The sequence below is a fragment of the Pelophylax lessonae genome, assembly GCF_965119305.1.
Source record: "Pelophylax lessonae genome assembly, chromosome: 3".
Taxonomy (NCBI): domain Eukaryota; kingdom Metazoa; phylum Chordata; class Amphibia; order Anura; family Ranidae; genus Pelophylax; species Pelophylax lessonae.
In genome coordinates, this window is record NC_138770.1 from 464,850,133 (window position 1) to 464,869,170 (window position 19,038).

Below are 19,038 nucleotides of genomic sequence, written 5' to 3' on the forward strand. Positions count from 1 at the left end.
TCTCGCTCCTTTTGTCCTACCTAAACAAACTCCAAATATAGAACCTTTTTTTTTTTACTTACCTAAAACCCAACTGTTGTCAAAATACTCTGATCGCGTGGCAAAAATCTGACAGGGCGCTTGTACACAAGTCGATCAGCAGAGAGACTTCTGTAAAGCCTTCCTTGCCCATTCATGGATCAAAACTCCCCCTGAACCAGCCAAATTTAAATTCATGTATGGCCGGCTTAATACTAAAACCAATTGGCACTTACACTACCACTAACTGACACTAACACAAGCTGGCCAGAGACTGATCCATTCCATCCATCTATGGGCAGTGCACAAGTCAAAAACATCGATCAACTTGGGTACAACCAGTATGTAAAATTTTTAGCATGCAATTATTGCTAGCGGCTATAGCCAGTGTTCGCAGGAAAGAGAATCGCATAATCTATGGTCTGCTTTACACTGACACCAACGCTCACCAAACTAGATAAAGCCCTGATCAAGTTAATTGTTCTTTCTTTTATTTTCCAACAGACTCTTTATAAAGACTTCTCCTCTAGTGAGGAGGAAGCAATACATTGCACCTTTTCCTCTTCACAGTAGAGAAAAAACACAGGGCTACAGAGTGAATGAGCACTGTGATAGCCAATCACACGCTATCACAGTGATCACGTGATCGAGTGCAGGTTCTTCTAGTTCCCAATCATTAGTACAAGACCTGGGGCTGCCACTGACAAGTCATTCTCAATTATGTTACCTGCCTGGTCGTAAAGGGGATAAATACATTAGCCAAAACTTTTTTTTAGTTTTGAATTTTTAGTAAACAGTCAAGTTTTAATTGTGGCCACGTTGGGGGATTACACCGGACTTCCATTCTGTCCAAAATGAAAAAAACATTTTGGCTTGAGTTGGCTTTTACTGATCTGTTTTTAAATCAGCTGACAATGAAACATTTAAACTTACTTGCACTTGATGTATTGCTACCGATGCCCATGCAAGGTTTGCTGTTGCCACCTGTCAAATAAAATCAGCTTAGCTAAAATAAGTCTTATCAATATAATAACCAATCTGCTAAACAAAACTATCCCCAGTAATGTTGACATTAATCTCAATATATATGTGTCTGAGTATAATAGGAGGCATAACACTATAAATCCTGCAAGCTTGACTCCAGCCTGATCTTCAGTCCTTCATAGTTGTACAGGTTCCTCTACTGTTCTAAAATGGCTAATTAAGATTTCACTGCACACTGTGAGCTTCTGCAGTTAAGCCCCGTACACACGTACCGATTGTCGGCCGTAAATATTCGGCCGCCGACCGATCGGCCGATTGTAGGCTTGTTAGTATGATGCTTCCGACAGCCGACAGCGCATTTTCGGCCGAACAGAATCTGTTGTGCAGACTTTAAAATATTTGTTGGCCGTCACCAGAACGGCCGATTGTTCGCCAGTCAGTACAGATTTCGGCCGACAGACAGCAGATTAGCAAGACTGGGCATGCTCAGAAAAGAAAAAAAGACAAGGAAAGTTAACCAACACATGACATCACTTCTGCAGTCGGCTGTTGTTGTCCGACAAAATTCGTGTGCAGTCTTTTGCAGTTTTCAACAGACACGACAGCCCTGGACAAAAGACGGCCGATCGTTCGGCCGACGAACGGTACGTGTGTACGGGGCTTTAGTCAGATCCCATCTAATTTTCTGTCTGGAGTACATCCAGCATCATTGAGCTCTTTCCTTCCCAGTCTTACTGTCCCTGGTATACCCCTTTTATTCACTGGGTTTCAGTCCTTTCAATTATAAAGGTTCAGCAATGCATCACATGTGGGCATTAGCTAGGGCAGTCTGTATGCAATAGCAGCCTTACACCAGAATTTAGGTACTGCCATATGCTACTTTCCTTTATATTTACAACTTCTATATAAAAATTTGCATTCTGTGTAAGGAACACCGCTATCTGCAAAAGTTAGAACAAACAATATCACTAGCTTACCTGTTGGTGACAGAGACGGAATGATTCTTTTCCCCAGTACCTATGAAGTTCTAGAATTCCTATAAGGTCCCCGATAGCTGTAACAATTGGTAAGCACAGAACAGACTGGATACGAGTCACTGAGTCCAGCCCAGTACCTTTTGGGAACCGCTCATCCTGGAATTTATTTAACAATGCACAGACAAAAAAAAAAAACAAAAAACAATGGCAGCAACATTATATAAAAATCCAAACAAGTCACTGAATGTATAATTTCATATTAAAAAACACTTTGGTTCTGGTTTAAATGCGAACATAATATACATGCAATGCATTTTATTAGAGGCATTAAAGAAACTAACAAAGTGTAGGCTGGCATTAAACAGTGTGAGCTTGCACTAAACAAATCTAATAAATGTGCAGCTCTTCAATCTTAATATACAAAATTATAAATTCTATGATAAATAATTATCCACAAATACAAATAAAACTACATTTTGTTTTTAATCCAAGTCAACCCTCAACATGTAAAGCGTGTAAAAACGATCCCTGCATAGTCTGCATCAGAAAGTGGAAATTAAGCTCTGTCTTGCTGCAGACTATGCTGGGATCATGTTTATATGTCAGACACACTGATTGTGTAGGTGCTGTAGCTGCATGTCTTGATCAAACAAATCAAAAGGGCTATGTTTTGTACCTTATAACAATGTATCAGTGTGTGATACAGAGATTTCTGCAAGATCTGATCTGTGAGGTAGACAGAGCGAAAACTTTTCCTGTTGCCAGAGCCATATATGGATCGAAATTTGGCCAGTTCAGCAGGGACCGGCCAAATTTTTATTTATATATGGACATGCTGATTGTACAGAAGTCAATCCATCAATCGACTTGGGTACAACCGGCCTGTCGGATTTTTCTACATACGATTACTACCAATGGCTATAGCCGCTAGCAGAAACCATTGCATTCTGCCAGCCAGGAAGGCTCTCCGCTGTCAAAATACAATAGTGCTGCAGAAGTCATTCCCCCATCAACACAGAATGTGTTGATGGGGAAATCGAGCGATTTACTTTTGGCCTTAGGAGAAGTTTTGCTTAACCACCTCAGCTCCGGAAGGTTTTACTCCCTTCATGACCAGGCCATTTTTTGCTGTTAAGCACTGTGCTACTTTAACTGACAATTTCGTAGTCATGCAATAGAGTCCACAAATATAAATTTTTATCATTCTTTTCACACAAAAGAGCTTTATTTTGATGGTATTTGATCACTACTGGGTTTTTTATTTTTTTGCAATATAAACATGTCTCAGCCAATGAGGAGAGAGAGACCTGGGAGAGCCGATGCTCTCATGCACATCACTGGATTGAGATGGGGCCTGGGTAAGTATTAGGGGGGATGCACACTGAAGGTTCTTCACCTTCATGCATGAAGGTAAAAAAAACCTACAGCCTTTAAATCCACTTTAATCTATTTAAAGAATAATTCCAGGCAGGCATGGTATTTTTTTACCTAGTTACATTGGTCTAACTTGAACCAATGTACATACCACTCCTAGCTAATACCCCTGAAAGCCGGAAATCCCTTAAAGCGGTAGTATCCCACTTTTTGGCACTTTAACCTACAGGTAAGCCTATAATAAGGCTTACCTGCAGGTACAAATAATATCTCCTAAACCGGCACGGTTTAGGAGATATTTACAGTGCATGCAGCCGCTCGCGCGAGCGGCGCATGCGCTCTGAAGGTCCGGGGGGACCTTCAATTAACTTGCCGGGAGCTTGCCGGAAAAATCACTCCCGCGCGCATGCGTGGGAGTGACGCCATCGCAGCTCCGGCCAATCATCGCGCCGGAGCCGTCTCTTCTGGCCAATCACCGCGCTGGAGCCGCCGAACCCGTCTGAGACGGCGAGGGATCATGGCAGCGCCCGCAGCGATGTCCGGGGGTAGGTGTCGGGGCTTCGTTCTAAGGTAAGTTACACATAATGGGCTAGTATGCGATGCATACTAGCTCATTATGCCTTTGTCTAGCAGGTTTTTTTTTTTTTTTTATGTTTTAGGGTTTACAACCGCTTTAAGTAGACAAGATTACTTCAGATATCTCCTTTTGCTTCTGGGTCCTGTGCTGAGCAGCCAGCCTAAACATTCTGCACACAGGAGTTAGGGCCAGAGGCAGGAATGAATGCACAGCATTCTACGATTGGATGAGGCGAATGGAGACATCAAGCTTGCCACCTCATTCAATCAGAGAATGCTTTGCATTCACTGAGAAAATAATAAATCACTCTAAATGGTGCCAGTGCTCAGCAGCTGACCTGGAAGCAAGTGGAGATGACTGAAGTAGCAATGTCTACTTCAGTGAATTCCAGCTTCCAGGAGCATTGGCTAGGTTCAGTATTTACATAGTTACATTGATCCAAGCTGAACCCATAAAAGAAAGGAAAAGGAGGCGCAAACACCTAGTGCATTACCCGTGGTACTGTTTAAAATGTTTTAATAAAATGCTGAATGCATACTCACAAACATGAAGAATAGAAATCGTGTTACAAATTCTTGTCACACATATGTTGAAACATGTCCTGGAAATTGCGACCGCTAACGCGTTTCGGGAGTCAAGCTCCCTTCTTCAGAGCTGGTCATGACATAGCAGATTGAAGTATATATAGAGAGTAGCTCAATGTTCCTCCACCTTTTCCCTCCCTTACCCCTCCCTCCCCCCGGAAGGAGGGGGCGGGACCATCCAGTGTCAACAGACCCACTCCTAATAAGCCTATATGCCTTAGCCCTCATCTTTGTGGCCTCTGGTTTTACGTTTCATGGAACAGTTCAAATAAAAACTGCCTGCAGAACTAATATCCACAACCAGCAAAGGGGTCCACGGAGCAGGGAATGTGATCCAGGAACAGCACCCGAGTGATTGTGCAGACAAATGATCTGTAATATCATGAAATTGTGTGCACATTCTGGGTATGCTTTTTCTAATGTACAGATTGAGCCTTGAGTCCCAGAACTCTTTTGTGACCGCTCATGTCCACTTGTATTAAAAATCGTGACAGTGCTCCAGTGTTGGCCGCACGTCTTCTCACTCTCACGACCTTCACATGCCGGAATGTAGCTATTTGGGTGCATTCTAGCTCTTCAGAATCCATGACTCTTCGGAGGATCGTGACTTCCGGGTCCTGGAATGCACGCCGTCTGCTCTGCGCTCCAGGACCTGTATTGCATCACATCCTGTAGAACGGGGCGGAAGCTCTGTGTAAAGCCCGCCTCCGTCTGTAACCATGTGTACAGACTCAGCTGGATCCCTGGTTGAGTGCACTGCCACCTAGCGCTTAAAGACAAAACAGAACTTCTCATGAAATTTCAATGAGACTTAGGCAACGCTGTCCCTAGGAACAATTATGTCCCCCATGACATCACTGTCTCGGGTGCCAAAAAAGGCAACACATGTATGAGAATGGGACCCTGTGTTGGCGAGTGGCCCTATATACCCTCTCTATGCATTAAAATTGTATGCATTTAAAAAAACATGCATACAATATATATACAATTAATATTTATATGATTTAAAAAAAAAAGTGGACATAAGACTGCTCACCTGAATGTGTTTTGTTACACGCCTTACAATCACCCCCTGCCTCCCTGTTGGACCAACTGGAATGCGGAATTTCCAGCGTGTCATAAGGTGTAGGAACCTGATGCTAATCACTACTATGATCATCTCTTAAAACATATACAGTGATAATATACAATAATATAAAATTATTAAAATAGCCTATATATGGGCAAAATCCTGATAAAATACATCCTTTAAAAACAAATAATGAATCTGCTATACGCTTATTTCACAAAACTGCTGACAATGGCGTGTTCAACAGTTAATATGCTAATATAAAACAATGGTAAAATGGTTCACCATGTCTGCCCAATGTCCACATCCCTAAGCCTCGTATCCAATGGCCTATCTGGTTGGATGAAACCTCCTACCTATGATGGTGACCCCAAAACCTCACCCTTCTTACCTCTCCTCCCCACCTACACTTAACCTCCCCCCCCCCTTGTTTATTGAACAAAAGCACATGACTCTATAAAATCTCCCTGACAAAGACCATGGGGCCGACTGACCAAAGGCTTTCAGACCTGCCGATTTTTTATCATGCACATCCCAAAAGTGGCAAGAGAGAGAATGTTTATCAAAACCTTTGTGGATGTTTCTTTTATGCTCTCCAAATCGTGTTCTGAAAGTGCGTGAAGTGCGGCCTACATAAAGGAGTCCGCAGGGACAGATGAGACAATAGACCACAAACTCTGTGGAACAGTTAATAAACTGTCTGGTTGGATGTACTCGGCCGTCTATCCCTGCGACCTCCTTTTTCCTGTGCCACATGTATTGGCAAAGTCCGCAGTTTTGAAACTCCACACCTGAAAGAGCCCTTTTGGTCGAATATGGTCTTCCACATCGGTGCTAGTTCTGTCCTAGTGGGTTTGACTCGGTTCGGTGCTAAAACACTCCTTAGATCTTTCGGTCTATGGTAGATGACTTTTGGTTTATTTGAAATGGCCCCTGATAATAGAGGATCTTTTTCTAGGATACCCCAGTGTTTTTCTAGAATGTTTTTGATGGCAAACGCTTTTTGGTTGTATTTGGTGCAAAAAGACACTTGGTAGTCCTCCTTTGTCCTGTATACCCGACTAGTTCTACAATTCTCAGACTTCCTCTCCTCGGTGTATTCCTGCCTGTATTTGGTATAGGCTGTATGTATGCATTGATTATCATATCCTTTTTGTTGGAATTTTTTGATCAGAATAGAACTCTGTTCTTCAAAATCCTCGAGCTTGGTACATGTACGTCTAAACCTGCAAAATTGACCCAGGGGAACATTACGTATCCACCTAGGGTGATGGTGACTGTGGGCATGTAGGTACGAATTTCCTGCTGTAAGCTTAAAATGGGTTTTTGATGTAATACACCCATCTGGCTCTGCCTTGAGTTCCAAGTCCAAAAAGACCAACTTTTCCTTATCCACCACATATGTAAACTGGATGCCATACGGGTTATTTTGGCAGTACTGAACAAATGCCTGCAGCTCCTCATCTGATCCATCCCAGATGACGATTATGTCATCTATATAGCGGGCAAAAAGAACCAGGTTCGCACCATAGGGGTTGTTCCTCCAGATGTAATGATGTTCCCATAGCCCCATAAACAAATTGGCATAACTAGGAGCGAACCTGGCTCCCATCGCTGTGCCCCTGAGCTGCCTGTAGAATTCACCCACAAACGTGAAAGAATTGTGCATCAAGGTGAACTCAATACACTCCAGTAAAAATTCTATTTGGGTGTGATGGAGCGTCTGATCTTGGAAAATGAAGTCATGAACTGCTTGTAACACGTACTCGTGTTGGATAGAGGTGTATAACGAGCATACATCCAATGATACCCATCTGTAGTTTTCTTGCCATTTAGAATTGGTCAAAACCTCCAGCATATGGCCTGAGTCACGAATGTAGGAGGGCAACTGCATGACCATACCCTGTAGGAAGTGGTCAATGTAATTCCCCAAATTGCAAGTGAGGCTGTCTATGCCCGCTATTATGGGTCTGCCTGGAGGATTCGAGACATCTTTATGCACTTTAGGGATGTGGTAGAAGTGCGGTATGACGGGGAAGGGTCTTAAAAGGAAGCCTCTTGTTTCGTAAGAATTTTTGCTTCTAAAGCCCGATCCAAAATCTCCCTATAGACCCCCAAGTAGACGGCTGTTGGACCCCCTGGGAGTCTCTCATACGTTTCAGCATCATTCAACAACCTATAGGCCTCTGCCATATATTGTTCTTTGTTCTGTATTACCAATCCACCCCCTTTATCGGCCTGTTTGAATACTAAGTCTGGGCTATTCTTCAGATTCCTCAAGGCCTCACGTTCTCCTTGTGGCATGGCTGCAGAGTAATCTCCCCTAGCTTTCTGACATAGTTTGTTAAAATCTGAATAGGTCATCTCGTAGAATGTAGATATATAATTACCCTTGGCCCAATGGGGATGGAATATCGACGTAGGCTTGAATGGGGTGTGCTGAATCTGTCCTGTGTGGACCTGGCATAGTCTCTCAAATTCTATCATACCTTCTTCGTCATCATAGCCCCTTCCTTCCTCCCAAAGTTCTTCTAATGCACATAGACCTGCTTCCTCCTGTACTGTGTCCCCCACATCCACTGACTCTGAAGCCCCACCATTAGTTGTTACATTTTTGCTCTCCTTTTTGCAAAATATCTTTTCAATGTTAAGTTTCGTGTAAACTTATTCACATCTACAAAGAGTTCAAAAAGATTTTAATACAAGTGGACATGAGCGGTCACAAAAGAGTTCTGGGAGGGGTAAGTCATTCATAGACTCAAGGCTCAATCTGTACATTAGAAAAAGCATACCCAGAATGTGCACACGATTTCATGATATTACAGATCATTTATCTGCACAATCACTCAGGTGCTGTTCCTGGATCACATTCCCTGCTCCGTGGACCCCTTTGCTGGTTGTGGATATTAGTTCTGCAGGCAGTTTTTATTTGAACTGTTCCATGAAACGTAAAACCAGAGGCCACAGAGATAATGAGGGATAAGGCATATAGGCTTATTAGGAGTGGGTTTGTTGACACTGGATGGTCCCGCCCCCTCCTTCCGGGGGGAGGGAGGGGTAAGGGAGGGAAAAGGTGGAGGAACATTGAGCTACTCTCTATATATACTTCAATCTGCTATGTCATGACCAGCTCTGAAGAAGGGAGCTTGACTCCCGAAACGCGTTAGCGGTCGCAATTTCCAGGACATGTTCCAACATACGTGTGACGAGAATTTTTAACACGATTTCTATTCTTCATGTTTGCGAGTATGCATTCAGCATTTTATTAAAACATTTTAAACAGTACCACGGGTAATGCACTAGGTGTTTGCGCCTCCTTTTCCTTTCTTTTATGCACCCGTTTTGGAATTCCCTGCCTGAGGAGAGAAGCACGCCAGTCTTCCCCTTTGGAGTGAGCGCTTGGCTAAAATATTTGTTTGGAGTGTTCAAGCTGAACCCATGTAACCATTTAAAAATAGATCATGCCTGAAATTAAACTTTAAAGGAAGGAAGATTTTTGTGCCTAGAGTTTAGCTTCAACAAATGCCATCTATCAGGGTAGCCCCGTAGAAAACACAATCAAAGTGAAATTTACATCTGACTATTCAGGGAAGGAGCCAAGCATTAAAAAATATTCTATATATATATATATATATATATATATATACACAGTGTATATATAAATATATATACTGTATATGCGACTTAACATTCAATAAAAAGTATCTTACCCCAATAAGATCTTCTACCAACAAAGTGTTTCTGGATTTGGCTACATGTGCAGATATTGTAGTGCCATATTCAACTGGTCCAGCAGGAATTAACTGTGTCTGTCCACCCTTTGTTCCAGTTGGTGTGAACATACATAAGGTCTAGAAAAAAAAAAACACATAAATAGGCTTCTTAACTTGTAGCCCATTACAAAAACATAATCAATTAGAAAAGTTATACAAATATTAAGGTTTTTGTAGAAAAAGCAAGGATTAACACAAAGCACATTTTTTTAGCTATGAAATCGGTATTATAATATTCAATATATAATACTACATAACTAAAACATGTTTGCCAATGTACATCATTCAACACATTGGCAGTATTTTAACGATCAGTCAGAAAAAACCAATACGAGTTGCTGAGAAAAGAAAATCATATTACTGCCGAGCGGTTGGCAGAATAGGCAGCTGCAAAAAAGGTCAACCTTGTGTGTTAGAGCATCTTGTCCTAGCACTGCTTTTAGCTGCCCATTGTCAGTACAAAGCCAGGGAGTTACCAGGGCAGTAACTGAATGATGTTAGGTGACTTCTTAGACCATCTCAGAACCAAGGGTCAGACACAGATAGAACAATAAATGCTCAATATGGGAAGAATCATGCATACATCACAAGTGATATTGGAATATGGATTGAAAATGTATAGTCTCTCATAATTCTAGTCAGGACCTATTGTCTAAGTTGATCTTTTACAAAAACTATAATTCCTGACACCAGTATACTGGTTTTAGGGCAGTGAAACCAGACTCAGACAGTATCACTATGTGTAACATCACTATCCCATAACTAGTATGAAGATTGGTAGTGTAGGATTGCCTGCTTGCTCCATGTCAGATACTCTTTAAACATCTAAATATGAGCATTGGCTTGATTGCTGAATGACTGCTTTTACCTTTATTCTTTATTTGGAAATATATAGCAGCTAAAACAGGAGATGAGGGAGTATTAATATGACAACTTTGCATACAAAATACAGAATTCTCTTAGTTGCATAAACACTTTTTACAATACACTAGCACGTGTGCATATTTAGGAATAGGTTTATTTTGGGTGAATGGTTTAAACCAATGTGGTTTAACATCTTGGTATGCACTACTGCCAATCAGATGATATTAACACATTTTGTCAAGCGTGTGATTTCACTAAAGTGGTCATGAGAGAGTGGCAAAGGGTATGCTATAGGAGACCGAGCATAGTCCATTTTAGCCCACAAGAGAAGACTAAGGAAGCAGAACAGCAGAAGTTTGTGGAATAGTAGGGCATTGAATGGGCACAAATGGAAGATGTTCATAGCTGGGGTGAAGGGGAGAAAGGGTAACAGCTTACCATAGAACACTAGGAGGGAACTATAGAGAATGAGTAGCAGTTGAAGGCGGATTAAAGAGAAGAGGCAGAGCATGAATAATCAACCACCGGAGGAAGTGGCGGACAGGAAAGCAGTAAGTAGAATGATGACGGACATGGGGGAGAGGAGGCTGAGCTTGATTTGATTATAGACCAATGGCACAATAAAGCAGACTGGAGCTGATCATGGCTGACAGAAAAATGGAAAGAAGAGTGTGGAGGCAGTAGGCAGTGCAGGAGCTGATGAACAAGGGAGAAAGGAGGCTGGGAAAAATAAATTGTTGCAGAAGGAAGAGCAAAAAAAGAACCCATGTTCCATTGGGGAAAAAAAATAGACCTATGAAGCAAGGAGGAGGTAGCTTAGTCAATTCCTGTATATAAAACTGATTCAGTTTGTGTCTTCCATAAACGGCCTTCAGATCATACCACAACATTTCAATAGGATTGAGATCAGGACTGTGGTAGTATTTAATGTTTTTATCTGTGCTGTTTATTTGTTTTGGTTCCATATTATTACAAATTTTAATCTGCATTTTCGATCACAGGAAGGTGCTCCAACATTCAGCTATAAAGCATATGTACTAATGGAGAGGAACCATGGCATGTGCTGGGCATTAAAATGAGTGACCCACAGTTATGATCAGAAATTACACTTACAGCTTTGTACACATTGCCTACTACAACATAAATAGAAAAAGATTTTGTAGCATGTTCTCTTCTTGTCATTATTTAGCAGTGTGCCATAAGGTCTGCCAGCTGAGTAAGATAACTGGATTTTTGACTTACCGTAAAATCCTTTTCTCTTAAATTCATTGACTGACACAGTTCTCTCTGATTCATATCAGTAGGGTAATACTGCCCCCTACAGGAGTAGGACACTAGGCATAAAAAAGTTCTGGCTACACCTATGGGCAGTCCCGGAGGGTACACCCTCTCTCTTCCTGCATAGGATGTCAGTTTTGTATCAAAGCAGTGTCAGAAAAGTAACCCCAACCCAACTTAAAATAGAGGGGCGGGTACTGCATCCGTCAATGAACTTAAGAGAAAAGGATTTTACAGTAAGTCAAAAATCCAGTTTTCTCTGTCGTTCTTTTGACGGACGCAGTTCTCTCCGATTCATATCAGTAGGGACGTCCCAAAGCATGGCCATAAAATGAGGGGTGGGAACAGCAGAAAAGAACAAGTCCCCAAGGTCAAACATAGCTGACCAGGGAACATAGGACTCAATAGCACAAAAGATGAGGCCCACCTGAAAACAGTAAACACCCTCAAGGAAGGCAAAAGCCCTCCAAACAGCAGCCGGCAAAAAACCTTGTGTCCGAAAAGAGGCATCTGCAGATGCCAGCACATTCACCTTATAAAATGTGGTAAAGGTCTGAACAGACTACCAGGTAGCCAACTTGCAACAGGGAGCACAGATGCCTACAAGGCGAAAAGCCCAGGAAGCACTAGGCGCCCGAGTAGAACGCGCCGAAACAGGGAAAGGTAGGACTTGACCCTTAATTGAATAAACCTGCACCACCGTACAGAGAGCGAGCCTGACTCACGAAAAGACTCAGTAGTCGCTAAGTACACCTTGAGTGCCCACACTCTAAACAGAGTAAGCAATGCACATTCCTTAGGATGTGAGGGCTCAGGACACAAGATGGGAATACAATGTCCCTGTGCAAGTGAACACCAGGACAATGTCGCCAGTGCCGACACCTGCACGCAGAGTGACAGGACCAAGAAGGCCACCTTCTGTAATAAGGTAGGCAGAGGATACCCTCGAATACTCGCAAAGAGAGGGTCTAGAAGAACCGACTGCACCAAATCAAGGACCCCAGTGGGTGACAGAGGTCGCACCGGAAGCACCAAGTGTCGCACCCCTGGAAGAAGTCACACACCAGGGCACAGGCGGCCAGCAGCCTTCGGGAAGAAATTTGCCAAAACCGAAACCTGACCCTTGACACTATGAAGACGTCTAGCCACTGACGAAACGCACGTCGTGACGTCACATGAGCTTTGGTGGAACGCAAGCCGGAAGTACCGCTCTCCACCTCGTAGCTCGTACATGTGACGGCGTTTTATGGATTTTTAACCTGTCGTTTTACCTGTTATACTTTTATTGGGACTTGGTATGGATTCTTTGTATTATGTGCAATAAAACATTGGTTTTTAAACGATACTGCACTATCCAGATTTTTCCTTTTATATACCCCCATTGGAGCTGAACAACAGAAGGAGCGTTGCTACAGGAAAAGGCATCTGCTTGAAGGGAACATATCCCGACCCTGGTGGGTCACTAAAAGCCTGTATGGTCTTAGTGTCATAAGGCACATAGGACCCACGTTTTCTGGCGAGTGTAAAATTCATTTATTTTGTCACGGTGGAATACATTAAAGAACACCAGGGAGAGAGTGGAATTATCTACCACGAAGCACTAAGCACTATTCACTGCGCACTTTACTTTGAACTTTTTTAGTGTTATGAAGTTACACAATCAAACTTTTTTGCACATATGTTTTTTTGGCACATGAACTCTAAGGAATTTCATGAGAACACTAAAGTTTGCACTTTATATATATATTAACTTGTTATTTTTTATATATTTATTAATTATTATTTTATTTTCTGTGCATATTAAGTATATATAAAATGTACAATTAATTGCATCACAACACGGGGTTTATACGCAACATATATTTTAAATATTTTTTTAGCAAGCGCTATAGGTAATCTTATATACATAGATTACTTCACACTCAATCCTTGACACTATGAGCTGGGCCCTGGAGACAATAACTCCTCCCTGAGAGGAATTCTCCAAGGATCGGCTGCGGCCAGCCTGACCAGGCCGGCGTACCAAGCTCGGCGAGGCCTGTCCAAAGCTACGAGAAAGACCGGAATCCCTTCCGCCTCGATCCTGCGAAAAATTCTTGGCAGCAACTTAGGAGGACGAAATGCAGACCGCAGCTGAGACTGACCTTGGCCCATCTGTGAGCACGCACACACGACCATGCCGGAGGCAGCCGTGCACAGGTGACCATGCTAAACTCCACGGCATCATTCAAGTTGAACCTAGCGAATGTTCTTGCCCACGACAAAACCAATGGTGCCACCATTGCACCCGCCAGAAGGTCCCAGGAGCGGGCCACAAACCGCAGCACTATCCTGTAGATGCGACGCAAACAAGTACACGTCTGGAGTGCCCCCAACAAAGACACAACTGCAGAAACCCCCTTTCGGATGAAGGCAATCCGCCTGCTAAAGTTTCCACACCTGAAAAGGGATCAGCGGAAGAGCTGGAACAAGGGGCACTACCAAACGAAGAATTGACACATCCAAGGCCGCAAGGACACCCTTGGTGAATGACACAAGCCAAGTTGATTGCACATGCACCGGGCAGCTGCAGGTGCCCAATCCAGTGAACCAGGCAAAACCGAAACGCTCTCAGCCCCAGGACATTGATCGGTAACCTGGATCCTCCAGGGACCATACTCCCGAAGCAGAGAACCTGCCGAGGACTCCTTCCCACCCAGACAGGCTTGCATCCGCGGTGATAAGCGTTCAGGAAAAAGGGGAGGGAGGATTCCAGCTCAAGACTCCCTGATCAGCCAGCTTAGCTGGATCTGATAGTCCAGAGAGTTTGGATTCTAGTCCCATTCGAGAAGGATCACCTTCTGGGGGATCCCCGAGAGGGATTGAGCGAAAGGGACCGTCTCGAAAGACGGCACCATTAGTCCCAGAACTCGCATACAGGTCCAAAGGGACGACCATGTGCGGGACATGAACCGCAGTCTGAAGTTCCAAGAGTCTTTTCCCCGGAGGGAGAAAACACCCTGACTGAGTCCAAAGTCAGGCCCAGATAGTCCAGTCTCATGGAAGGGACCATGGATGACTTCTGAAGGTTCAGAACCCACCTGAACTCCTCCAGAGTTCTCGTGGTGACTTCCAAATCTGTTTGTCAGCACCATAGGAGACTCCACACGGAGAAGCAGATCGTCCGGGAACCCCAGATTGATACGCCCTACTGCCGCAACAGTGCCAGGACCGGAGCCACACCTTTGTGAAGACCCTAGTAGCATAGTGAGACCCAAGGGCAACACCACAAACCAATAGAGATCCTTCCCCACGGCAAAAAACGGAGAACCCGTAGGTGTCCGGAAAAACAGGATGTGAAGGTAGGCAGCTTGATATCTATGGAGTCCAGGAATCCCCCTGATTCAGGGAAGCCACCGCCATGCAAACCGATACCAACTTGAATTTTTGATTTGCACGAAACCATCAAAGGACTAGTTGGTCCAGCTTGTTGAACCAGAGCCTGAATTGCCCCACAGAGCGTCAGTAAGCGATCCGGGGACAGCCATACATTGGAAGGGAAAAAAACCTTACCGGAAATAAAAGGATCCGGACTCGATCTTGCAACTGGACCGCATGACCTCCTGAACCCAGCAGCCTGGGATCCGGGCCAGCCGCAGGTCCTCGACCGGCAAGAACCTCCCCCCCCCCCACCCCCTAGATGGGTGAGGAAGCACATTCAGGCTGTGTAGGCCTAGTCCGCAGGTCTGGAAAAAAACAAACAATCTTATGTTCTCCAGAGCAGGGTCGTTTGGAACCACATGTGGAAGTATGGCAGGACTTCGCCACATCGACCATCCCCGAGGGACAAATAAATTGTTTGCGAGTGGAAAGGGCAGAACCCAGACTGCAACGAAGGCCCTTACCCTAGTTAGCCTGTGGAAGAAAACACTCTACCTCCCGTGAGACCCTTATATAATGTCATCCAGGGCAGCGCCAAACAGGTGATCCCATGAACAGGGAGAAATCAATTAAGACCGTCTAAGAAATTTGATCTGTAGCCCAACACTACGGTCAAGTAGACGTTGGATAACCACCACTGAAAACGACAAGGCGACCCATACAAGGGAGTCTCGACCAGCACGGCATCGCAAACAAATTGAAGCCCCTGCACCAGCGGGTCCAACAGCTCCCCAGGGCAAGAGGGACATGCCACACACCAAGTCACGGCAGTAGAACTCCGCCCATCAGGCAGAGTCTGCGTGGCAAGGCAAAACAAACACTGTTCCCAGTGCAGACTACGCCAGGGAATAGAGATCGCAGACCACAGCCGGCGCCATCCTATCCCCCAAGTCCTTACAGGATGGGGACTCCTCCACTGGAACAACGTTAGTCCCATTTAGTTAGAGACCGTACGTCCACCAAAAGCGGAACAGTCCTCTGTACCAGAGACTCCCCATAAGGGCAACGTCTAACGGCTGTTTAGACACCCCAGCGTAACATCTCAGGACGGTCCCCTCCTACATGAGCAGCCAGCAAAAAGAGCAGCTCCAGATGGAATGCGAGTGCCTGATGCCACCTGCGCCCCAGGCGCCGCACGCCGCTGCGACCCCCAAATTGCAGGGTGTCACGCACTGAAAACAGCCAGTGCATCCACCAGCGCCTGTCGCGGCAGGGGAGGTAGAAATGTCATCCTCATCATCCAAGGAGACAGGGCGCGAGGCAGCAGACCCAGCAGGGAGGGCCCAGGTCTGGGGTGGCTGAGCCAGACTCAGACTCCAAGACATCAGATGAGGCAGGGGTAGGCAGAGAAACGTCTCACCTTCACCCGGGCCCAAATGCTTCCCGAACTGCCGAAAAGGCATCGACGGACAGTGGAGATCCAGGAGGCCCTGCGGCCTCTGTGAGGGGGTCAGGTGGGAACAAATGGCCTGCAGGGTCCATACTGAACCTAAGGAACCCACCAGCAACAAAAAAAAAAAAGACAAAAATGGCAATTTTTTTTCTTTAAGGTGCCCCCACAGCGCTACAGCACCCCCTGGAGGTCAGGCGCACTCTAACAGACCCCCACAGAGAGGTGGAGACTGCCCTCATGACACACTGTCCTCCAGGCACTCCGACCGGCCTCCACAGCAAAAAATCTACCGCAAAATGGCCGAAAATGGGTGTACCAAGATGGCCGCTCCCATAGAAACAGAGGCTACAACAAAATGGCGGCCCGCATGGTAATCGGGGCCCACAGGGGGGACCCCCCCATCCACACCAGAAAACCCCACCAAGGGCCCCCCCTGCAGGATCAGTCGAGCGCCACGGACAGCGCACTCCCCCGGCCCCCCATGCGGCCTGCACACTAGGCCCCCGCCTCAGGTAGGCCCGAACAGTCCCCCACATGGGAGGGGGGAGGGGGTTGTATAGGAGGGGGGTCACAACAGGACAGAGGGAACCCTGGAGTGTGAGGGTCCGACCATCCCAGAGAGAGGGCCCACGTCCACCTCACAATCCGCCAGGGAAGGAGGGGGGGGGAATGTTTACTCACCATACCGGGAACACAGGCGGGCGCCATCTCATGACAGCACCCCACGCCACCAGAGTAGGGGGGCTGTCGGCCAAATAGAAACACTGTGACATCAGCCTAGACCCTGTTGTGTGTGTCCTGGCGAGACGCTTAACCAGTCCCCGTCCAGTGAGACTATGTTGTGCCCGACCCAGAGTGGAGCTAAGGCCTGCACGCGCTCGATGGCCAGACTGGGGTGACCACTGGATATGGGGGTCCAGTCTGTTGCCCAGCTGGCATAATTGCTAGAAGATCTCACAGGAAAAACGATCCAGAGAAAAAAAGACTAGCTAAAAAAAAAATCTACAAAAAAAAAATTACTTCTATGCCAGCACCAAAGATTCCAGCAAAGAACTAGGTCCTTACTCCTGACTAGGCAGATTAAAACTGGCATCCTATGCAGCAAGAGAGGGTGTACCCTCCGGGACTGCCCAAAGGTGTAGCCAGAACTTTTTTCTGCCTAGTGTCCTACTCCTGTTGGGGGCAGTATTACCCTACTGATATGAATCAGAGAGAACTGCATCCGTCAATGAACAATAGAGAAAAATACATTTATTAGAGGAGTTCTATTTAAAAAACAGTTGCAGACAAGATCAGATTTGATGTCTAACTGCTGCAAACATTTAGAATTAAAATGATAATAGCGAGAATTGTATTATTGTGGTAGGATATTTAATATTTAGCATATGCAAATGATGAACAAAGCGTTATTTGAATTAGGAGAGTTGTAAAAAGAAAAGATGTAGTTTGACCAAATGCTCCTAAATGCCTCCACTATAATCTAATACGGTGAAAGGCGTTTTACAGGATTCATTGAGGTTAAACACATTTTTATTAATAAGACAATTTACTTTGTTGTAACTGCCCTCCAATCTACCCCCAGGGGCCTTGGGCCTTCACTCAAATACAATTCTAAAAATAATGGTACTAGACAAAGCTTCCAGCTTTCTCAACCCATTTATTTTTTTATACAGAGATTTCTGACCTAATTGGCAGGCAAGAACATAAGATTGACTTATACACAAATTATGACCTTGTGTTCCCTTAATGCTCCAAAACAATCCCTAACTGCCATTAAATATATTCGGAATTGTCAGGGCACCTCCCTGTGACCTAAAAAAGTTTCCCATTTCCTTAGAATCACACCTAGTTTTGCAGTTTGCAGAAACACACTACAGTCCATTTAACATGGTTTCCTATGGTACACGGTCACATCTATGCATTTTTCAGCCGATGCGTTTTTGGAAAGGGTCATGGACTTTGTTTCCCACAGCAGATTGCATTTTGCGTGTAATAGACTTCAATGGACCCACACCAAAAACACAAGTGTTGTGTTTTTACCGGCGTTGTGTTTTTTTTTTTTCTCCATAACCTGTGTATAGCTGGTTTTCAAGGAGCGGGCCAGGAAGCCGGCCGCCATATCCTTAACAACTGATGTGTTATCAGCTGTCAAGGTAACCTCCCCAAAATCCATACCAGCCCCTTTTCACATAATGCAGCCCATCAAGTCAGGAAGGGGAGAGGACGAGTGAGTGCAAACTCCTGCTGAACCATACCAGGCCGCATGCCTCAACATGGGGGGGGGGGGAGAGGGTTTGGTGCGGTCCTTACAAATCCAAGAGGTCATACAAAATACTAGATGTAGTAGTCTTTGTTGTAGAGTGTATTCGTTTTTGCATGAGCTAATTTCAGTAAAGCTGAAGATTTTGTAATCTAAGTTATATTATTAACCTCACTTTCATGTAATGAGCTGAACAAATGTTATAGAAACCTTTCAAAAGGGGTGTAGTCATTTATGCTACACACTGTATATACAATGTATACTGTCATGGACAGGGGAGATAGACACAATGGGAGGGGAGATTTACTGAAACATGAGCATTAAAATATCTAGGGCAGCTCTACAGAAACCAATCAGCTTCCAGTTTTATTGTTGTAGCCGGGACCGGACTACCATAGTATATAACGTGTTTATATATATATGTATATATATATATATAATATATTTGAGTTTACCATTATGGTTGA

The 19,038-nt window shown here is 44.7% G+C and overlaps 1 protein-coding gene across 2 annotated transcripts in view; it reads right to left on the reverse strand.

Annotated features, from left to right (window-relative positions):
* Nucleotides 1–19,038, reverse strand: part of PDE10A (phosphodiesterase 10A) — a 796,398-nt gene that overhangs the window by 260,823 nt on the left and 516,537 nt on the right. For both annotated transcript variants that reach the window (XM_082252527.1, XM_082252528.1), the window contains exons 6-8: nt 9,294–9,434; nt 1,980–2,135; nt 952–1,002 (exon numbers count right to left, since the gene is read on the reverse strand). In XM_082252527.1, the coding sequence (XP_082108653.1) occupies nt 952–1,002; nt 1,980–2,135; nt 9,294–9,434 (348 nt within the window). The remainder of the gene's footprint in view (nt 1–951; nt 1,003–1,979; nt 2,136–9,293; nt 9,435–19,038) is intronic.